This window comes from Aquarana catesbeiana, linkage group LG07 (genome assembly GCF_042186555.1).
Source record: "Aquarana catesbeiana isolate 2022-GZ linkage group LG07, ASM4218655v1, whole genome shotgun sequence".
NCBI classification, from domain to species: Eukaryota; Metazoa; Chordata; class Amphibia; order Anura; family Ranidae; genus Aquarana; species Aquarana catesbeiana.
The window spans coordinates 73,006,528-73,030,986 of NC_133330.1; the positions used below are offsets into that span (position 1 = coordinate 73,006,528).

Sequence of the window (24,459 nt, forward strand, 5' to 3'; positions counted from 1 at the left end):
GCGATATTGCAGCGGACAAATTGGACACTTTTGACACTTTTTTGGGAACCAGTGACACTAGTACAGTGATCAGTGCAGGAACACAATATCCATGCCTTCCCTACTGACAGAATGGCGGTCTGCTCTGTTTACATAGACAGACTGCCATTCGGCCTCTGTACCAAATAATCGGCGAAAGCCGGTAGACATCGAGTCTGCGGTACCCACTGATCCGCTCCTGCTGTGTATAATCACAGCAGGAGCGAGCGAGCCGCCAGTGGTGGGTATTCAAGCCAGCTACTAGGAAGTGCAGGACCGTGTGTATGTGTGTGTATATATGTATATGTATATGTGTATATATATATATATATATATATATATATATATATATATATATATACGTGATCCTACGCATGGCAGTATATCTGCTATAGGGTGGTCTGCAAATGGTTTGAGGGCCCGTTCACACCAGGGCGGTCCATTGTGTTGTGTTTAACAAAGGTGTAAAAAGGCAGCTCATTCAAAATAATTAACGCACCGCAATGTTTCAGAAAGTTTTTTAAAGCAAATTTTGTTAGCATAGCACACAATACTGTGTTGGCATGTGTTGGAGTGCTCTGCAACGCAGGTGCAATACAGACAGAAGTAAAAATACTTTTGTATTTAGTAGAGCAGAGGAAGCCCGACCCCCTGTTAGATATTTTTTTTTGTATATGTCCCTGTTGCTGATTTTCCCTCATTTCTTGTCTGGTGATACTGTTGCCACTGGGGAAAAAAAAGTAAGCGAAAATCTGTTTCTGCAGTTCTGGATAGTAGTAAAAACCAAACAGGGGTTTCATCCCCTTTTCACCTTAAAAACCAGAAAAAAAATGGCTTGACATAGTTCCACAGGGGCATGCTGTGCCATTGCAGGTTGTCTCCCCAAGTACTGTAGTGACCTGATCACTTTGTGGTAGGTATACTGTAATGTACTCTTTCTCAACATTTTTCCCCTGAAGGAACCATTAAAATAATTGTCAATGATTACATTGACATCTCATGGTACAGTAGTGTGAGTTTCAGATATAATCATAAATAAAAGTACAAATGTAGTGTACGTACCGATTTTGACTCTCAGAGTAGATCATTTTTTAACACACTCCATCTCTATTTGACTTTAGACTTTCAGTAATAATCATTAAGTTAAATGAATTGCAATAGCTAGAAAAGAAACACAGTTAAAAACTCTGGTCCCCTTTATCTGGATGGTCAATGTGGTGTTCCCTTACATTGGTGGTCAGTGTGGTGCTTTGTTACATTGGCTGTTAGCATGGTGATCCTTTACATTGGTAGTCAGTGTAGTTCTCCATTACATTGGTTGTCAGTGTGGTGCTCCCCTATGTTAGTGGTCAGTGTGGTGCTCCTTTACATTGGTGGTCACTGCAGTAATCCCTTACATTAATGGTCCGTGTGGTCCTCCCTTACACTGGTGGTCAGTGTGATCCTCCCTCAGTGTGGTGCTCCCCTATTTTGGTGGTCAGTGTGGTGCTCCCCTGCATTGGTGGTCAGTGTGGTGCTTCTTTATACTGGTGGTCAATGTGGTCCTCCTTTATACGGGTGGTCAGTGTGGTGCTCCCCTATTTTGGTGGTCAGTGTGGTGCTCCCCTGCATTGGTGGTCGGTGTGGTGCTTCTTTATACTGGTGGTCAATGTGGTCCTCCTTTATACGGGTGGTCTGTGTGGTGCTCCCTTACATTGGTAGTCAGTGTAGTTCTCCCTTACATTGATGGTCGCTGTGGTGCTTCCTTGCATTGGTTGTCAGTGTGGTGCTCCCCTGCATTGGTGGTCAGTGTTTGTTTTCTGTATGTTAACGTACTTAGACCTTCCCAGGTCCAAAATTAATATTGAGCAGAATTAAGTACAGCCCTTCACAACAGTCCCAGTTTCTCATGTGGCCCCTTGGGAAAATCAATTGTCCATCCCCTTTTAAAGAGTAAGCACTGCACTATATAGATTTAATATTAGTTAAATATCTAGAGCAACCATATGAGAGGGTCTGGGGAGTTCAGGTTTTATGTGTGAAAGTTTGGATCCTCTCTTGGGTCCAGAACTGTACTAAGTTCTATGATATTGCTAAAGTTGAAGGCCTTGGAATAAAGAACCAAAGGACAAGGGAGACACATTAGAACCTGGTCTTTTGCCGCAGTCACATACCTGGAGCTAAACCTCTGCTTTGTGGGAACCTCTTTTTTGGGAAGTCTGAGCATCCATTCAAAGGACTGGCCACTTTATAGAAATGAGGCAACATTGGGTTTCCCATCTGCATCCTTCTGTTCTACAAGTTCTGCAATAAAGTTAAAGGATAGACTTTCAAAGACTGGATTGCCATCTTAAATTCTATTGCCCTGTACACACGGTCGGACGTTCCGACGGAATATGTGCGATCGGAGCTTGTTGTCGGAAATTCCGACCGTGTGTGGGCTCCATCGGACTTTTTCCATCGGATTTTCCGACACACAAAGTTTGAGAGCAGGATATAAAATTTCAGCAAAATCCGTTTGCGTAAATTCCGACCGTGTGTGGACAATTCCGACGCACAAAGTGCCACGCATGCTCAGAATAAATTAAGAGATGAACCTATTGGCTACTGCCCTGTTTATAGTCCTGACGTACGTGTTTTACGTCACCGCGTTTTTCCAACAACTTTGTGCGACCGTGTGTATGCAAAACAAGTTTGAGACAACATCCGTCGGAAAAAATCCATGGATTTTGTTGTCGGAATGTCCGATCAATGTCCGACCGTGTGTACGGGGCATAAGAAGTAGGTGAAACTGCCTAGGGCCAAGGTATGTTGTTTCTCATAGTTACATAGTTGGCAAGGTTGAATAAAGACACCAGTCCATCTAGTTCAATCTGTGTGGTTGTGTGTGCTCATGTCAAAATATCATATCCCATATCCCTGTATACTGTGCTCGCTAAGGTGTCCATCCAAGAGTTTTTTGAAGCTATCGATACTTCCTGCTGACACCACCGAATGTGGAAGTGAGTTCCACGTCCTTACTGTGTTGACAGTGAAAAACCCCCTATGCGGTTTGAGGTTAATCCGCTTCTCCTCCAATCTCATTGAGTGGCCTGTGTCTTTTTATACTCCCTGAAACTGAATAGTTTCCTCCCTATGCTGGGCTTACCATTGAGATATTTGTATATCGCTATCATATCTCCTCTCGAGCGTCTCTTCTCCAAGGACGTGTGTAGTCTTTAGTCTTTCCTCAAAACTGAAGTTCTCCAGTCCCCTTATTAGCTCGGTCGCCCTTCTCTGGACTCTCTCCAGTTCCAGCACATCCTTCCTTAGCCCCCAAGTGCATTCCTTTGCATTTTTCAACCTTTTTTTATACCGCATTTGCCATGTAGTTGCCCAAGCCATTATTTTATTGATGTATTCTTGTAGGGTTCCTATATCCTGCTGTAAAGTTTTTGCCCTACTTAGCTTTGTACCGTCAGCAAACACTGAGATTGAGCTATTTATCCCATCCTTGATATCATTTATAATAAATGAATTCGAATTTGTTCCAGGACAGATCCTTGGGGGACTCCACATACTACTTGAGACCATTCTGAATATACGCCTTTTATTACCACCCTTTGGATGCGTTCCTGTACCCAACTTTCTATCCATCTACATATCCTATGGTGTATGCCTACAGACCTCAGTTTGGAAATTAAGCGTTTGTGGGGGACTGTATCAAATGCTTTTGCAAAATCCAGATGGTGGGGATCACCTGAACTTACAATGTGCAATTGTATGGATCTGAACTAACGAATAGGCTTTAATATTTGTAGCGCCCTCTTGTGGAAAAATCTCTAGACTTTCGCATGAACACTCTAAAGACCTTATTAAGACAATGATGCATAGTTGTTTATTAACAACAGATTCTGCTTTATTCTCTGTTGCTGCTTTTCCCATTTGAAAATGACTTGAATTGTTAATAAACCGCCGTGCGCTGTATTAATAATTCTTTGCAAGTTGGCCTTACCATCCATCTCCTGTCATGTCTCATTTCTTATGTCATGTAAGCAATTTGTTTAAATAAATGTTTTCAAATGAATCAATAAATGCTTAATAGGCATGTCTATTTTTTTATGTATATAATCCATAAATGAAATCAATAATTCATTACAAGTGTAACAGAATTCCCTAGAGCCTGTCATAAACACTCTTTTGTAGTTTGTACATTTTCTTTTAAGATTCATATGTAGAAATACATGAGTTCTTCATGAAACAAAGTGATTTTTAATATGAAAAGACTGCAGTTTAAATTACTTGTATAATTAAAGAAGAGTCGTGCCCACATGAATTTCAGAAAATCTGCAAACCTCTGTGAAAAGTCACACAGTAAGCTCAGAAGAATTAAAGTAGAAAAGTAAAAGAAAATGTTAGGTTGTCCTCAGAAAAGTAATTGAGGGCAAATCTTCCAATCAAGTCACTGGCTGTGGAGACCTGGGAGTCCCCAAGGAGTTCCCTTAATTTGCAGGGATTTTCTCTCACTTCCTGTTTGGCTATGGGACAGGAAGTGAAGGTAAATCACCCCAATGGGACACAGATGACAAAAAGAGATCTGACAAGGGTTATAACCCTCCCTTGGTCTATCAAAAATGGGGAAACATTTTTTCGCCTATAGTTCTACTGTAAATGAATCTGTTACTTTGCTCTGCAAAGCAGATAAACTTGTTGCTTTGTATGTTATAATCAACTCCCCATAGAGAAGGCTTAAGGAGGGGCTTTAAAACAAATTATAAAGGTTGTCAGGTTTGGGAGTGGTTCTCGGGTGCTTGCACAGGTCTTCTACAGAGCTAACAATGAAGGCTTAAGAATTAGAAGAGAACTAGTTCTCAGAAAATGTGTAATCTCTCCGTATGAGAGGTATCAGTACATTGTTTCATGTAAGGTGGAGTTCTTTTTAATGTTACTGCAGACAAGACACGCAAGTAGTTGATCCCCATAATTAAAAGCCACTTATCTATATCTGGTACATAGAGAGGGGTTTTGGGACTTTGAATGAGATGTGTATCATGGGACTCAGCAAGTGGAATAAAGTAATATGGACGTGTTTATTGTCTACAACATACAGCAATAGCATGCACCATTGGATACATGGAGTATAGTAACCACATGAACAGCATATTGCAAACCGTAAACATATAAATGTCAACTTGTACATGTCATTGTTAAAAAAATATTCCTCCATGAAACGAATCCTAAAACACAAGGTATGGTCCAATGAGTAAACATGATGCATACTAAGGGAAGCAATGACGTTGAGGAGAGAAGGTAAAAATATTAGACAATTGTGCTAGCCCACATGCTCCAGTGTACATATCTTCAAATGCTGATAACATGTAAGTAGTCCAGGAGATATATATTTTTATCTTCTCTACTCAACTTCATTGCTTCCCTTAGTTGGGTTGCACAATTCGAATTTTTATGTGATATGCTTATGTCTCCTTGCAGATCTAAATTTACCACACATCCCCCCCGAAGAGTGGAATTATTGCCATGAAACGCGCCGGCTTACATTGATGCATCATGTTTACTCATAGGACTATATCTTGTGTTTTAGGATTCGTTTCATGGAGGAATACCTTTTTTAACAATGATATGTACAAGTTGACATTTATATGTTTATGGTTTGCAATATTCTGTTCATGTGGTTACTATACTCCATGTATCCAATGGTGCATGCTATTGCTGTGTGTTGTAGACAATAAACACATCCATATCACTTGATGAGTCCCATCATACACACCTCGTTCAAAGTCCCAAAACCCCTCTCTATGTACCAGATATAGGGATGGAGATGCATGGCTACATGTGTCTCATCTAAAGTCCAAAAACCCCTCTTTTGTTCTTGTCTATATATGAAAACTTCTTGCAACATAACACTGCTTCTTTGTACTCAGAACCCAATCTAGCCATTTCCAATATTACAGTTTAGTTGCTAGGGAATAGCTTTCCCACGTGTCTATTCGTTACAGGGGCGTATCATAAAATCAGTGGACCCGTGTGCAAGATAAAAAGTGTGCCCTAGTAAAAAAAAAAATGCGGCCAAGCGTTCCGCAGCAAAATGTGGGCGTGAATTAAATTGTCCTAAATATTGGATGTGGCTCCAATGGGGTGTGGTTTAATTGAGTCTGAGATGCCTTACATAGTGCAGAATGCGGTAATGTTAAATACTGAATGTACCGTGTGGAGTGTACGACGGTGGGTAGTATGTGCAGGAGAGGAGTATGAAGTGTATGGAAGTGGGTAGTATGTGCAGGAGAGGAGTATGGATTGTATGGAAGTATTTAGTATGTGCAGGAGAGGAGTATGGAACGTATGGAAGTGAGTAGTATGTGCAGGTGGGTAGTATGTGCAGGAGAGGAGAATGGAGTGTATGGAAGTGGGTAGTATGTGCAGGAGAGGAGAATGGAGTGTATGGAAGTGGGTAGTATGTGCAGGTGGGTAGTATGTGCAGGAGAGGAGTGCATCGTGTATGGAAGTGGGTAGTATGTGCAGGAGAGGAGAATGGAGTGTATGGAAGTGGGTAGTATGTGCAGGTGGGTAGTATGTGCAGGAGAGGAGTGCATCGTGTATGGAAGTGGGTAGTATGTGCAGGAGAGGAGTATGGAACGTATGGAAGTGGGTAGTATGTGCAGGAGAGGAGTATGGAACGTATGGAAGTGGGTAGTATGTGCAGGAGAGGAGTATGGAACGTATGGCAGTGGGTAGTATGTGCAGGTGGGTAGTATGTGCAGGAGAGGAGAATGGAGTGTATGGAAGTGGGTAGTATGTGCAGGAGAGGAGTGCATCGTGTATGGATGTGGGTAGTATGTGCAGGGTGGTGTAATTAGTTCTTTAGTTTAGTTTTTATTTTATTTTTTTTACAATTACATTTTTTGGGGGCCAGTGAATGGTATCAGTAGGGCGGTGTAAGTGGTCGGTAATTTGAGCTGGGAATTTTCTTTGGTTTTGTTTGACATACGTCGCCCTTCCATGTGCTCTTTGCTGCAAAGGCCAGTTATGGGTGGGACAGTGGGCAGTTGTATGTACCAGTGGAAGGAATGGTGCCTCATCATTGGTGTCAGTGGAAGGAATGGTGCCTCATCATTGGTGTCAGTGGGAGGAATGGTGCCTCATCATTGGTGTCAGTGGGAGGAATGGTGCCTCATCATTGGTGTCAGTGGGAGGAATGGTGCCTCATCATTGGTGTCAGTGGGAGGAATGGTGCCTCATCATTGGTGTTAGTGGGAGGAATAGTGCCTTGTATCAGTGGGAGAAACGGTGCTCCAAGGGCCGGGTAAAAGCAAGCAAAGGTCCACATTCGGCCCAAAGGCCAAAGTTTGAAGACCACTGTTCTAGAAAATGTGTGAAGAATTAGGAATGAACTTGTATGCTTCATGGATCTCTCCATGTTAACAGTACATCAGTTTTGGTTTAGTAAATGTTCTTTAGTTATCTGCAGTAGATCAGGTCACATGTTTACCTTTCGTTTGCCAGGAAGGCATTGCTCTGCTTTATGGTTTAAACACCTGTTAAAAAAAAAAAAATAACAGCTGAGCTTTACCACTTCTTTTGATATTGACATGAATAATAATAAGTGTTGGTATTTTTTTTTACAGTGCTGAGGATGTGGTGACTAAACTGAATGGCAATCAGCTGACAGTGGAGTATTTTGAAGAAACTGGTTTTACAGAACCAATTCTGGTGCCAAAGAAAGATGGTCTTGGCCTTTCTGTACCCGCTCCAACCTTCTATGTCAGTGACGTGGAGAATTATGTTGGTAAGTTCCTATTCTCTGTCATCATGTCTACCTTATTTTTGATAATGTGAAATACCCCATTAGCTTCATACAGTTGAGGGCATGATATACCGTCATTCTATCACAAATGATAGTAGTTAACTTATCATTTCTTTATGCTGTTGTGCATTGAGGTGTATGTCACAAAATAAAAAGAAACATATTTAGTACATCTATGCGATACAGTGGGGAAAATAATTATTTGATCCCCTGCAGATTTTTTTAAGTTTGCCCACTTACAAAGAAATGAAGGGTCTATAATTTTTATCATAGGTGTATTTTAAATGATAGAGACAGAATATCAACCAAAAATCCAGAAAAAACACATGATACAAATGTTATAAATTGAGTTCCAGTTCACTGAGTGAAATAAGTATTTGATCCCCTACCAACCAACAATAATTCTGGCTCCCACAGACTGGCTACAGTGTGTGCTCATATGGTACACAGATTAGTCCTGTGAATTTAAGAAGGTGCTCCTAACGACAACTCGTTATGTGTATACCACCTGTCTAATGAATCTCTTTCTTCCATTCAAACCCTACATCATGGGCAAGACCAGAGAGCTATCAAAGGACATCAGGGACAAGATTGTAGACCTGCACAAGGCTGGAATGGGCTACAAGACCATCATCAAGGAGCTTGGTGTGAAGGAGACAACTGTTGGAGCAATTATTTACGAATGGAAGAAATACAAAATAACCATCAATTGCCTTTGTTCTGGAGCTCCATGCAAGATTTTGGCTCATGGGGTAAGGATGATCATGAGAAAAGTGAGGGATCGTCCCAGAACTACACGGGAGGAGCTTGTGAGTGATCTTAAGGCAGTTGGGACCACAGTCACCAAACAAACCATTGGTAACACATTACGCTGCCATGGATTGAAATCCTGCAGCGCCCGCAAAGTCCCCCTCCTCAAGAAGGCACATGTACAGGCCCATCTGAAGTTTGCCAATGAACATCTAAATGATTCAGAGAAGGATTGGGAGAAAGTGCTGTGATCAGATGAGACCAAAATTTAGCTCTTTGGCATTAACTCGACTCGCCGTGTTTGAAGGAAGAAAAATGCTGACTATGACCCTAAGAACACCATCCCTACAGTCAAGCACAGAGGTGGAAACATTATGCTTTGGAGCTGTTTCTCTGCTAAAGGTACAGGCCGGCTTTGCTGCGTTGAGGGGCCAACGGACGGGACATGTATTGTAAAATCTTGATGACCCAAAACATACCACCAGAGCAACAAAGGAGTGGCTCAAGAAGAAGCACATTAAGGTCATGGAGTGGCCTAGCCAGTCTCCAGACTTTAATCCTATAGAAAATTTATAGAGGTAGCTGAAAATTGGAGTTGTCATGCGACAGCCAGGAAACCTTAAGGATTTAGAGAATATCTGTAAAGAAGAGTTTACCAAAATCCCTCCTGAAATGTGTGCAAACCTGGTAATCAACTACTAGAAACTTCTTGCTTCTGTGCTTGTCAAGGGTTTCTCCACCAATTACTGAGTCATGTTTTGCTTGGGGATCAAATACTTATTTTACTCACTAAAATGCAACTCAATCTATAACATTTGTATCGTGTTTTTTTCTGAATTTTTGGTTGGTATTCAGTCTCTATCATTTAAAATACACCTGTGATAACAATTATAGACCCTTCATTTCTTTGTAAGGGCAAACTTACAATATCTGCAGGGGATCAAATAATTATTTTCCCAACTGTACAATCTAATTTCCCCATGTTTTGTCCCTTTTAACCCCTGTTCACATGGGAGAGATTTGTCATGCGATTTGACAGGTCAAACCGTATCTATTGACAGCAATGGCAGTGTTCAAATTGATGCGACGCCGACTTTGTGGCGTCGCATTGATTTGAAAAAGTTGTACATACACTACTTTTGCCGATTTCGGGCGTGACTTCAATAGACATCTGTGCATGAAGCTGCACAGATGTCTTGAAAGTGGCACCGAGATGCGGCTTTGAAATCGTGTGATTTCAGGTGAAATTTAAACTTGTTGCAGTTACGAAAAATAACTGTTGATGTGCCATACATATAGTGTGCTCCTACTATTCTCTTTAACATGGCATCACAAGGATTGATTTACTAAAACTGGAGAATGCAAAATCTGATGCAGCTGTGCATGGTAGCCAATCAGCTTCTAACTTCAGCTTGTTCAATTAGACCCCTTTCACACTGGGGTGCTTTGCAGGCACTACAGCGCTAAAAATATCGCCTGCAAAGCGCCCTGAAACAGCCGCTGCTGTGTCTCCAGTGTGAAAGCCCGAGGGCTTTCACACTGGAGCGGTGTGCTTGCAGGAGGTTAAAAAAACTCCTGCAAGCAGCATCTTTGGAGCGGTGAAGGAGCAGTGTATACACCGCTCCTGCCCATTAAAATAAATGGGGCAGCGCGGCTATACCGCCGGCAAAGCGCCGCCGCAGCAGCGATTTGCGGTCAGTTTTAACCCTTTTTCGGCTGCTAGCGGGGGTTAAAACTGCCCCGCTAGCGGGCGAATAGCGCCTCTAAAATGACGGTAAAGCGGTGCTTTACCGCCAGCGCCCGCACCGCCCCAGTGTGAAAGGGGCCTTAAGCTTTGACAAAAACACCTGGAAGCTGATTGATTCTATGTGGAGCTGCACCAGATTTTGCACTCCCCAGTTTTAGTAAATCAACCCCAGTGTATTTCCAGCTCTGAATTCTTAAATTAATTGTAAACCTTTACATATACCCAGTGAAGTGACTGGCCTCTGGTGATACAGAGATGAAACAAATCCTCCTACATAAGTTGTACCTGCCTATCTGCAGTTTTCGCTTCTCTACATTCATTCAAAGTCCAGAATATATCAATCTTGCCTGAGCTGTCAGGAAAACAGGGATGGAGAGGTGAAGTTACCCTCTGCAGAGCTCAGTGAGGAGAGCTCTGGTTGCTGACTGGAGGGAAGGAATGCAGCACACAGGAACAGAGCTGAGGCTGTCAATCACAATGCTGGAGGTCTTACCCCTGTCACCTTTTTTTCTCTTTGTGTCAAGAGGACCAGTCAGAAGTGATTCATGCTGATATCTGAGGAACAAAGCAGCAGACTTTAATTGAGTCAATTACACACTATAGAGGGATGTGCTTTGTTCAAATTGAATGTGTGAAGTTTGCAAGCACTTTAAGCATGTGGTGTCAGCCCTGCCTACTTCTTTTCTGTTGGATTACAAAGAACACATACATTTCCTCATCTCCATAACCCTTCTTTGAGCACAATGTCTCATGGCATCAACAGGTATTTTTTTTGCACTTATAAAACAATGGGCTCCATTCACAAAAGCAGATTGCTTACGGTATTTAGATGTTTTCCCAAATACCGCATGCGATCCTGAAAATGTCAATTCACTATTGCTTTATGCGGTATTCACTGTAAATACTGCATAAAACAGCGTTAAAGTCAATTCACAAAAATAAATAAATAAATGTGGTAATTAAGTAGTTGTCCAGGCATGCAATATTTAAGGAATGTGTTTGATTTTAACTGGTTGTTAAGGAGTGGGCAGCCACTAGCGTCCTTCACAACCAGTAACTGTCATCGCAGTTAAGCAGGTGGCTGCTGCGTCCTTAACAACCATAGCTCATCTGCTTCATCTGCTATCCGAGCATGCAGCTTGGCAGGCCAGGAGGGGGGGAGAAGAGTGAGTGCCCCCCTGCTGAACCATACCAGGCCACATGCCCTCAACTCTGGGGGGATGCTCAGGGGTGAGGTGGCTTCCTTTTCCCCCAAAGCACATTATCTCATGTTATTGAGGACACGCGCATCGGCTTACAAATGACGTGGCGGGCGCGCGCCCCCTATGACGCCGGGAAGCTAAGGACGTCATATGACACCGGCCCAGGATGGGAGAGCCACTCTGTGGGCGTCATATTACAGTGGCTGGGATGAGCAGTGGTTAAAAAAAAAAATTGAAAAACAATGTCCCCAGTGTAGATCCATCATCAATCACTCCGACATGCATTAAAGAAAAAAAAGAGCTCCACTGCTAAATAAACTAAGGGGCGGGCAACCTGATGACATCATCAGGTGACCCCTGCCCTCCTTAAGATATCGATTGGGCATGATTTCATCTTGATTGGCAATGGATCTACACCGGGGAACAATATGTAAAAAAATGCTACCCAACCCCCTCCCCCCTTTTTCTGGCCTGCAGGGCTGCATGCTCGGATAAGCATCTGGTATGTATTTTTTGGGGGGGGGGGGCCACACCATTTTTTTCTAAACTTTTAAATGCCGGCAATTCTTACGTTTACTTTCTGCTGTCAGCGGGGTGCCCTGCTGAAAGCAGATGAGTCATTGTTTTTAAGGACACGGCGGCCGTCCGCTCCTTAACAACCATAACAGTTACTTGTTTGCTAAAGATGCCAGTTACCGCCAGCGTTAAATACTGCAAGCTTTCACTACTAAAATACCGCATTGCTTTATAAAATAGCGCATGCGGTATTTTAGCAGCGTATTGAATTGTAAAAAAAAAAAAAAAAAAATGGGAAAATGCTAAGCCATATTTTACTGCATTTCTTAAAGCTGTTAATACCGCTTCATGAATTGAGCCCAATATCACAAAACACTTTTAACAGTATATTTAGCAAACCAAAAGGGGGCAAATAAGAGAAGTTGTTAGGGTTTACATACACTTTCAGAACTATTGGTTTATAGCACATATGAAGGCTTTACAATATATACAGTTACTGGCCCAGAATCATATTACTCCTTCTGAGTCCAGCACTTTAGTATATTGATCGATTCATTGAATCCTAATGAAGTAGGAAACTTAGATTCTGCCCCAAAAAGTGTTGGTTGATATTTTATCATTTGAACTCTTAATTCTCTCTCTTCTAAAAGTCCTTGGGTTCTGCTCGAGGCACCTCCAGGGTTGCCTAACCAGTGTCATTGTATTCTATACAATATACCCTACTTTGCATTGCATGTTCAAATAAACTTCAGAAACATTTTGGTTAGCGTCACACTTTAATGCTGACTTGTCCACAGAACCTAAAGCCACTGGCAAATGCATTCGAGGCACTCAGCTCTTCACATGAACTTCCACCAGTAATGGGGCGTACACACGGTTGGACTTTCTGGAAAGCTAGGTCCGACGTACTTGCCGCCAGACTTCCGGCGGACTACCGCCGGACTTTCTGAACGGCCAGACTTGCCTACACACGGCCGGACTTTCCGGAATCTGGTCTTCCCGACGGACTTCCGCCGGACTTTCAGAATGAACGGACTTTCCCACACACGGACAAGTCCGTTCATTTTGAACGTGACTCGGGTACGACGGGACTAGAAAAGGAATTCAATCTCGCCGCTTTTTTTGGCGAGATTGAAACCTTGCGAGCCCCGTCGCAGGCATCCCAGGCCCTTAGGTCTGGTATTGAACTTTAAGGGGAACCCCCTACTCCGAAAAACCGGCGTGGGGTCCCCCCAAAATCCATACCAGACCCCGATCCGAGCACGCAGCCCGGCCGGTCAGGAAAGGGGGTGGGGACGAGCGAGCGCCCCCCCCTCCTGAACCGTACCAGGCCGCATGCCCTCAACATGGGGGGTGCTTTGGGGGAGGGGGCGCCTTGCGGTGCCCCCCCACCACAAAGCACCTTGTCCCCATGTTGATGAGGACAAGGGCCTCTTCCCGACAACCCTGGCCGTTGGTTGTCGGGGTCTGCGGGCGGGGGGCTTATTGGAATCCGGAAGCCCCCTATAATACGAGGGCCCCCAGATCCCGGCCCCCCCCCACCCTATGTGAATGAGTATGGGGTACATGGTACCCCTACCCATTCACCTAGGGAAAAAGTGTAAATAATAAAACACAACACAAATTTTTAAAATATTTTATTAAACAGCTCTGGGGGGGGATCTTGCTCCGGCTTCGGGGGTCCCTCTTTTCCCGGCGTCCGGTTGGTTCTTCGGCCGGCCCCTCCGCTGTCTTCAGGTAGTTCTATTGCCAGCGGAGGTCCGGGCTTCTGGGCTTCTGGGCTTCTCTTCTCTTCCCCAGATGTTGACACGACGCTCTCTCCGGCTGGACTGGTCTCTGAGGGCTCCGTTGTGACTTATATAGGCGGAGACCCCGCCCCCATATGATGTCACAGTCCCTGGGCATGCTGGGACTGTGACGTTTTAAGGGGCGTGGTCGACCACGCCCCCTAAAACGTCACAGTCCCAGCATGCCCAGGGACTGTGACATCATATGGGGGCGGGGTCTCCGCCTATATAAGTCACAACGGAGCCCTCAGAGACCAGTCCAGCCGGAGAGAGCGTCGTGTCAACATCTGGGGAAGAGAAGAGAAGCCCAGAAGCCCAGAAGCCCGGACCTCCGCTGGCAATAGAGCTACCTGAAGACAGCGGAGGGGCCGGCCGAAGAACCAACCGGACGCCGGGAGAAGAGGGACCCCCGAAGCCGGAGCAAGATCCCCCCCCCCAGAGCTGTTTAATAAAATATTTTAAAAACCTGTGTTGTGTTTTATTATTTACACTTTTTCCCTAGGTGAATGGGTAGGGGTACCATGTACCCCATACTCATTCACATAGGGTGGGGGGGCCGGGATCTGGGGGCCCTCGTATTATAGGGGGCTTCCGGATTCCGATAAGCCCTCCGCCCGCAGACCCCGACAACCAACGGCCAGGGTTGTCGGGAAGAGGCCCTTGTCCTCATCAACATGGGGACAAGGTGCTTTGTGGTGGGGGGGCACCGCAAGGCGCCCCCTCCCCCAAAGCACCCCCCATGTTGAGGCCATGCGGCCTGGTACGGTTCAGGAGGGGGGGGCGCTCGATCGTCCCCACCCCCTTTCCTGACCGGCCGGGCTGCGTGCTCGGATCGGGGTCTGGTATGGATTTTGGGGGGACCCCCATGCCGGTTTTTCGGCTAGGGGGTTCCCCTTAAAGTTCCATACCAGACCTAAGGGCCTGGGATGCCCCCCGCGTTTGCCGCAATGGAAAAATTTGTTTTTCCTATTGCAGCGAGCGCGAGATGCAGTACCCTGCTCCTCCGTCGTATCTGGTCCGTCGGACCAGCATACAGACGAACGGGCTTTCCGTCAGGAACTGAGTCCGGCGGAGTTACGACGTAAGATTTGAAGCAAGTTTCAAATCTAAAGTACGTCGGATTTCCGGCCGAAACGGTCCGTCGGAAGTCCGATGGAGACCACACACGGTCGGATTGTCCGCCGGATTTGGTCCGGCGGCGTCCGTCGGACTTTTGCATGTGAAAAGTCCGACCGTGTGTACGCCCCATAAGAGATAATTTGCAGAAAAAGCAACATAATATCCTTAACAATTTCTTTATTCTGCTTTCCAGGTCCTGAGAGAGTGGTTGATGTCACCGATGTCACAAAGCAGAAAGACTGCAAGATGAAGCTGAAGGAGTTTGTTGACTATTATTATAGTACTAACAGAAAAAGAGTACTCGATGTCATCAACCTAGAATTCTCAGACACAAGGTGAGTTTTGAAATGATTTTTCTATTACTAATTACAGGATACAGCACTGAGGGGTGAATTTGCCGATAATTTGCTTGTAGACCTGCGAAAATCAGTTTTACTTCACCAGTCCCAGACTCGTTAACCTTAGCTCAACCATGTCCTGTGTGGTTCAAACTCATTAAACTCACTACACTTTTTGTGTCCTGCGGTTTGTATTTCAATTTTCCAATGAATCATCTTCATCCTGTTTCTCTGTTTTTATTTTTCTCTCTCCTTTTTTATTGTCCTTTTAATTTTTTTTTTATTAATTTTTAACTTTTGCTCTTTTTATTTGCATTTGCTTTCTTTATTTTTAGTTTTATCTATTTTTTTTTATATTTCTCACTCTTTCTTAAACATTTTATTGTCCTCCTACTACATTTATTGTTTAATTTTATCTTGAAGCTTGCCCTCCCTTTCCTGTTCATTACCTTCTTTGTATCATTGTCAATGATTGAAGGAAGAGTTGTTGTTTTTTTTGTTTTTTTCAGCCAATCACTGTTGACTTCCCAGAGTTACACCAGAAACAGGGGTGTTTTCCTGTTCTTTCTTCTTCATGGAATTTAAAGCATGACTCCACCTTATGAACAGAAAATAAAATAAAATTATACCTGCCATGTTGATCACCAAATATACTGATATTTTATTTCTGGAATGTTTTCATGCTGCAAGCTAAATAACAGTATTAACTTTTTTTTTTTTGCTGTCAAACATATCTATCGCCTGATCTCTTCAATTTGCCTATGTTAGGCAGATATCTGCTTCTGCTTTGCTTTACTGCTTGACAGGCTCTGCAGTGACCAAATACTTTAGCAAAGTCTTCCATTTAACCCTCATTTTGATGTCAATAGGGATTACCTCCAGAACAGAAGCAGATAGGATAAAAAATAAATAAAAAATTTGCTAAACATAAATAAAGATTGATATCTAGAAATAAATTATATATATATTATATATATATATATATATATATATATATATATATATGTATATATATATATATATATATATATATAGTCATATGTCCTCTTATTCCCTAATTCATTTGCTTTCTCCCTTTCAGTGTTTTAGTTGTTTGCATCTGTGAATAGCAAACCTATTACCGATAAAATATCTGATAAGTGAAAATTTGGCAATGATAGATAGGACTGGCTATGAGAAGTGACCAGGGGATCTTGTATTAGCAATAGCCATGTTGAACAGTTTGATGATTCATAGACCTAATATAGGAACATGCCATGCATTGTGATTTAGGTTCCAGCCATTTTTTAAAAATATAATATAGGGAAGGTTTAGAATCTCTAACTTTTTTTTGTTTGTTTTGCTGTGCCCTTATTAGAGGCATTTCCCTTTCCCCCTGTTTGTTCACCAAGCCACACAGAGTAGTAAAATCCTTCCAAAGCTTCAAACCCTTCTTCACTCCAAGAAAGAGAGTGAAACACCGCTCAAGGTGAGTCTCCACAGATCCCACCTCCATTGCACACTGATGGGTGCTGGCCCTGTACGTCACAGGAATCCCAATGTAAAGAAAGTCTGGCTGGTCGTACTTCCATAAAATCAGCTTTAGGCCCCTTTTACACTTGTGCGACTTTGGACATCACACGATAAGTCGTACCCATGATAACCATTCATATCTGTGCGACTTCAAGTCGCACCAACTTCAAAGTAGTCCCTGTACTACTTTGGTCTGACTTTGATGCAAGTTAAGGTCCAAAGACCTCAAGTATACACAGGCATTAAAAGAAAAAGCAAAACACCGCGCTATACCATAAAAATTAATAATTAATACATAAGGTGTAATGAAAAAAAGCAATCAAATGTGACAAATTGTTCAAAAAACAATAAAAGAGCAGCCGCTACAAAGTGTGATACGCACATACACAGTAAATAGAACTATAAAAAAGCAGCGCTGTGACAAAATTTGGTTATATATGATATAACAAACAAACAAGTGGGATATTAGGCCCAAATTAAGGGTAGACTCCAAGTTCATAAATTGGCATAAATATATGGGATGAACAATCCTAATCAGTATCGATCGTGGATGGTGAATAAAAAAGATGAGGTAGGTGGAAATAATGAGTCCTTCACCGCACCACTGTGATATAGTAAAATTGTGCGCTTACCAAACGGCAAGCTTGGAAGAGCTTGCGACCTTAACCCGGTCGGGGCCTTTCAAGATGGACCATCAGAGAGAACCACACCACCTTGGATTGGATTAAGCACGCTGTTCTTCCAGTTACCACTCTAGGTGGAAATGTACCACTGGCTGGGGATAAACCTCAAGGGAGGTGTACCAAGAAAGAAGGAAAGGCAACATAGCGTAATCCTGCTTTACTTTTATTAAAAACAAAAAGAGTTGCACTTACATTCGGAAAAGTATCAACAAACATATAAGCCGGCCGGCTAGAGAGCGATCGCCCGTCCTGTAGACTGTAAACAGTGGATGCAGCACGTCAGCACGTCAGCACGCCCTGAGGCAGGACGGGCGATCGCTCTCTAGCCGGCCGGCTTATATGTTTGTTGATACTTTTCCGAATGTAAGTGCAACTCTTTTTGTTTTTAATAAAAGTAAAGCAGGATTACGCTATGTTGCCTTTCCTTCTTTCTTGGTACACCTCCCTTGAGGTTTATCCCCAGCCAGTGGTACATTTCCACCTAGAGTGGTAACTGGAAGAACAGCGTGCTTAATCCAATCCAAGGTGGTGTGGTTCTCTCTGATGGTCCATCTTGAAAGGCCCCGACCGGGTTAAGGTCGCAAGCTCTTCCAAGCTTGCCGTTTGGTAAGCGCACAATTTTACTATATCACAGTGGTGCGGTGAAGGACTCATTATTTCCACCTACCTCATCTTTTTTATTCACCATCCACGATCGATACTGATTAGGATTGTTCATCCCATATATTTATGCCAATTTATGAACTTGGAGTCTACCCTTAATTTGGGCCTAATATCCCACTTGTTTGTTTGTTATATCATATATAACCAAATTTTGTCACAGCGCTGCTTTTTTATAGTTCTATATACACAGGCATTCCCTGAAATTGCGGCAAAATTATGTCTGCAAAATCGTGCGACTTTCAAGTAGCGGCAGTGCGAAAGGGGCCTTATCGATATAAAATTCACAACAATTCGCAGTGTACAAATGAGGGATATAGGATACAGCTAATGCATTTCACGCCGTTCTTGGCGCTTAATCATAGCTCACTTCCTTCCTTCCAAAATGATCTTGTACTCTTTCATCCGCTTTTGGACTTGCACTCCTTTCTGTGTTGCTACGGTTTGAGCCGCTGTTAAGTGCACATCGAGGGAAGAGGAGCCGCCTTGCCAGAGCTATTGAGCTAGCTTGAAGTTTTCTTTCATCTGACAACACTTGCAAGTCTGAAAGATCCCAGCCCATCTTTGAGTATATTGTTCTTCAGACAGAAGTCAGCAATGGCCCCTTCCAAATTTATCTCCGTTCAGTTTCCTTTAAAGAGACTCGATCACCTTGCAGAAAACAGTGTATTTGCAAAGTTTCCTGCAGACCCCCTGATATTTACCTTGCCAGTGCTCCATCAGTATGGTCAAAACCAGCAACAATACCCTTTGCTTCGAGATAGAGCAGTCCTTCCGGGTGTGTGAAGCGTGTCACCTCCTCCCATGTGACAGTTCTTGGGTCTAGCAGCCAATCACTAGGCTTGAACTCATAAGCATTAAATCTGTGAATTTTAGTGTTGTGACGGAGAGCAGAGGAGTGCTGGCAAGGTAAATATCAATGGGTTGGGGTGCCCTTAACTACGACTGTAATTTTCACCTAAATAGGCAAGGTAGCAGTGTCTCTTTAACATGTAATGACCATTAAAAGAATGCATGTCTTACATAAACTTTGTGAAATTGTTACTGTATATTATGTTTTTAGAATGTTCATAAATATGCTGTACTTTTTATCAACAGAATGTCCAACTTTGTGGAAGCTCCAGAGATAGTTAAAAAGCTCTCTTGGGTGGAAAACCATTGGCCTGATGATGCTCTTCTAGCAAAACCAAAAGTGACCAAGTATTGTTTGATATGTGTGAAAGACAGTTACACCGACTTCCACATAGACTCCGGAGGAGCCTCGGCCTGGTATCATGTGCTTAAAGTAAGTCATAGTTCAGCTTTTCATTTTGTTTTCATATTCACCCGATAAAAAATGAATGAGTAGAGATTTTATAAAAGCCAATTCCAGCTACACAGAATCCAATTATATGCACAAAGAAGCACAAGTGTGTACTACAGGAAGGCCCCTTTCACACTTGTGGAATGGAGAGGTCAGTAATTGTGTTCTCATAGATATAATGCCACATCCAGAAATTGTGAACAAGACAATTATATTGAACAAGACAGGTTATATTGGTGTTCTACATACAGATTTGTATACATTCCAACCATTTTTCATCATAAACCATGTTTTTTAAATGCTTTGTCAAATAAATATTTTGTAATACTTCATATACTCTCTAATACTTTTTTGTATAGATATTAATGCCTTAAAAGTCCGTTTAGGGGTACTCCTTTTTTTCTCTTTTACACTTGTGCGACTTGGGACTGCAACCCCTTGATTTCCAATGAGTACCATTCATATCTGTGCGAATTCAAAGTAGTCCCAATGTAAAGAAAGTCTGGCTGGTCGTACTTCCATAAAATCAGCTTTAGGCCCCTTTTACACTTGTGCGATTTTGGACATCACACGATAAGTCGTACCCATGATAACCATTCATATCTGTGCGACTTCAAGTCGCACCAACTTCAAAGTAGTCCCTGTACTACTTTGGTCTGACTTTGATGCGAGTTGAGATCCATAGACCTCACATTTACACAAGCATTCCCTGAAATTGCGGCAAAATTGCGCGACTTTTAAGTAGTGGCAGTGTGAAAGGGGCCTTAGTGTTCTTTGTATCTCAGTGGCTACTTACTGTAACCCCATTATGATTTCAGAAATATGGCAAAACCTTCATAAAATGAATGTAGTTGCAAGCAGCTCATTTATTTATAATTAGAAAGCAGCTCATCAATACACTACAAGTACATTAAACTAGCAAATTTTCCAGCATTCAACCCTCTCTAGAAAGAAAAGACAACGTAATTAAAACCACTTTTAAGATTTGAATATAAATACATATTTTGTTTCATAGATTTGCAAAAATATGTGGAATCCTGATGCCAGTATCAGGGTGTCTCTATAAATGTGGTCATGTTGTGATCTATTAGAGTATACTGGGACTTATATTGAAAAAGCTAGAGAACAGATCTCACCTGAGATTGCCCCATTCCTCCTTGAACACTCAGTGACATATGAAAGTCCCAATCTCAAGGATAGCTGCAGGGCTGGTTACTAAACAGTTTTGTATAATTTATTAAAAAAATAAAAAATTTAAATCCTGTCGTCCTATGTGACCTCCCTCATTCCTCCTCTTTTCACAAGATGTGTTGGAGGCGATTGACAGGGACACACAGTTAAGATTTTAAAGTTACTTTGTTTCTTAAACAAATTTGCTTAAAAATGCTTTTCTTGTAAAAGAATAGAATAAAATACTATCTTGCTGGCTGCTTCACTGAACGCCGTTACGCCACTCTGTGTGATAGAAAAATCCTCAGTTGAAGTTTCTTTGAAAACCAACACTTCCGGGATTGTCAATTTGCTGTGTTCCCCATTGCGCTCAATGGTTCTTCCCCCTGACTTCCTCATAACTACAGGGCTAGTCCTAGCAGACTTTAGAAGGTGGGGGGATTTTTACTAAAGTGAGCATTGTTCATGTACGAGTAGCAGGAGAGGTGAGTATTCTTTTTTTTTTTTTTTTTTTTAATCTTTAACTGGTATTTTTTGATTGAGGGCCATTTCACACTATGGGGGAGATTTACTAAAACTGGAGCACTCAGAATCTGGTGCCGCTGTGCATGGCAGCCAATCAGCTTCTAACTTCAGCTTGTTCAATTAAGCTTTGACCATAAAACCTGGCAGCTGATTGGTTTCTATGCAGAGCTGCACCAGATTTTGCACTCCAGCTTTAGTAAATCTTCTCCTATGTGTGGTGACTGGCGTTTTACTGCATTGTAAAATGCTGGTCATTGCAAGGACACAGAAAACAATTGTTTTCTTTGTGTCCTGTTCACACTTCAACGCAGCCAGGATCTGGGCAGCAGCTAGCAGTACTAAAATACAGACAATACTGCATTTATCGCAGTGCACTGTACAGAATTGCATGACACGGTACAGCAGCGCATTGTGCAGCTGTACAGTGACATGAATGAAGTGTACTTTTGTACACTTCAAATAAATTTCAGTGTTAAAGGAGAAGTACAGCCAAAGCTTGTTTGGCTATACTTTTCCTGTGGATCACAGGAGTGCAGTTCGTTCTGCGCTCCTGTGACCCGTTTTCAGCAGACAGTGGCTGTCGTCACAGAGCCAGACCAGGCTCTGACAAGATCGCGACATGGAAGTCAGGATCTGCTCACATGCCCGGACCGGCACCCCGCTCAGCCCAGTGCTCCAGTGAGCAGAGAACACAGAGCGCTGACTGACAGTCACTAACTTTCTGCTCAGGGATCTCTGAGAACCGAACGATTGGTGGTGTTCGATTGTTCAGTTCTCAGTATTAGAGCATGGGACAGATGCTGCATCCACCTAGGTAAGTATGATTCTTAAAAAAAAAACTCCTTACTTCTCTTTAAAAAAAATAAATAAAATAGGGCAGTGTGTTGCACTGAATTGCAAACCACAGCACCCCCTACCGGACAGCCGAAGCGCTGAGGTTTAGGCCTCATTCTCACCATGGTGCAGAAATCTCAGTTTTTCTGTGCGCGTTCTGCTAGCGCACAAAAACAAAGAAAAAAACCCTATGTGCCGTGTTCATACCAAACACTAGTATCACAAGCAGATTTTTTTCAGCACGGGAATCTGCAAAGTGTATGCAGTTTTCTGCATGGAAAAAAACTGACGTGACATCAACACTGTGGTGTGAACAGCACACATAACTGCTGCACGTGAAAACTGATGCCAACGTGCTTAAAAACTCACTAAAATGCTCATGAGAACAGATGTAAACTGATGTAAACTCGTTCATCAGTTTTCATGCACGTATGGTGCGAACGAGCCCTTCCTCTCTGGCAGTTGCCGTTCAGTGTGAACGGGCCCCCAACGTTTTAGCTAATGTGACAGGGTCTCTTTAAAGGAGCAGTTAAAGCAACGCGTATTGTCCTGCATCAGTAAGATATCACAGTATTGCACATCATGTAATTATAAAGATTAGCTTTAGATATCTAATTGCTTTCATCCATATGTGATAAAGGCCGGAATGTAAAATAAACATGGCACATTATGTTCTACAATTTCAGGTCTGGATCATTTCATTCTAGGACACATTTTGGCGAGGGTTTCTCAGCTTCTGTAATTGGTGCATTTAAATAGGTGCCAAAGTTTTTATTGAATGGCATTTTTGATGTGGCTGTGTTTTAGTTACTAGTTTCACTATGATATTTAACACTGTAGTATCAACCTCACCTGAGGATTAGGGGTACCCCCCTTTCACACTTGTAGATTAACAACTGCCTTTTTTGTAGTCTTTATTGTAAGAGGTGTGCGACAGGGTGACAACGCAGGAGAACAATAAGGAGACAGAGCCTTGTCACCCTATAACAGGAACCTTCATGGCAGGATCTCCAGATGTTATTTTAATGAAAGCTTTAATGCTGCTAAAAATATAGAAATTAAATTAAAGCCCATCCCTGGGCTCAATACTAATAAATGCCTTTACATACACTTTAAGGGTCAGTAAATGATTTACTCTTAAGGCCCATACACACAATCGGATTTTCCGGCGGGAAATGTTGGATGTGAGCTTGCTGGCGGTAAGTCTGATCGTGTGTATGCTCCATCGGACAATTGTTGTCAGATTTTCCGTCAACAAATGTTGGCTAACATGTTCTCAAGTTTTCCGCCAACAAATGTGTGTTGTCGGACTTTCCGATCGTGTTTATGCAAGTCCGTCGGACCAAAGTACAAACACGTATGCTCGGAATCAATGCTCACCGAAACACAACATTAGCAGAAGGTGCCCAAAGGGTGGCGCCTGACTATTGAACTTCCTTTTTATCGGCTCGTCGTACGTCTTGTATGTCACTACGTTCGTAATTGTTGGCCAACATTTGTGTGACTGTGTGTATGCAAGACAAGTTGGAGCCAACAACCTTCAAACAAAATTCCACAGTTTTGTTGTTGGAAAGTCCGATAGTGTGTACGGGGCTTTAGGCTTATTGTACACGGGACCTTTTTACAACCTCTCCTGAGCGATTTCATTTGACAGATAGTAACCCACGTTTAAAACGTCTGTTTTGCCATGTTTACATGCCACCAGCGTTTGAAAAAAATGTAAAAAAATTTTTTTTCCCCAAAATAGCCAAAAATGAAAAACGCCTGTAAACGAAATGCGGCTAAATGCGATTAGCCGTGTTTAGAAGCGTTTGGCGCTTAAAATGCCTCTAAACTCAGCGTCTGAACTCATTTTTTTGCTTTCCAAAAAATGCCACTAAACTCAACTGCCTAGAAATGACTATGAACGACCCTGTGTACATGTACTGATAAGATAACATAGAGGAGAGTTCAGGAGCAGTTGAAAAAAATGCCCAAATGCTCCTAAACGTCCGTTTACCAGCAGCTGTGTACATTATTATTATTATTATTATACAGGATTTATATAGCGCCGACAGTTTACGCAGCGCTTTACAACAACATTAGGGCAGACAGTACAAGTACAATACAATTCAATACAGGAGGAATCAGAGGGCCCTGCTCGTTAGAGCTTACATGAAGCCTTACAGGTTTGATGAACTAATTTGTTGGCAGTAATAAAGGTATAACATGTGCAAAAACATTGCAGCTGAAAATGCAGACCATACCAACAGACCATACTGTACCTGTATCAGTAGATTTTGAAAATATGTAAAATACCGTTTATAAAAAGTCACTTTACTATACTTGCATGTTTGAATAAAAATGTGTAGTTATAGTTATCATGTAGGTCTAAAATTGACCTCCCAGAGCCATAAATAGAGTGAGTAAAAACCTGCCAATTTGATCTTTACTATCAGGGGCGTAACTAGAATAGCAGGGCCCCATAGCAAATGTTGTATGGGGCCCCCCTGCAAACAGCCCCCCCCCCACAGCTGCC

The 24,459-nt window shown here is 42.6% G+C and overlaps 1 protein-coding gene across 3 annotated transcripts in view; it reads left to right on the forward strand.

Annotated features, from left to right (window-relative positions):
* Window positions 1-24,459, forward strand: part of PHF2 (PHD finger protein 2) — a 441,387-nt gene that overhangs the window by 299,628 nt on the left and 117,300 nt on the right. For all 3 annotated transcript variants that reach the window (XM_073592328.1, XM_073592327.1, XM_073592329.1), the window contains exons 4-6: window positions 7,617-7,777; window positions 15,110-15,251; window positions 19,208-19,394. In XM_073592328.1, the coding sequence (XP_073448429.1) occupies window positions 7,617-7,777; window positions 15,110-15,251; window positions 19,208-19,394 (490 nt within the window). The remainder of the gene's footprint in view (window positions 1-7,616; window positions 7,778-15,109; window positions 15,252-19,207; window positions 19,395-24,459) is intronic.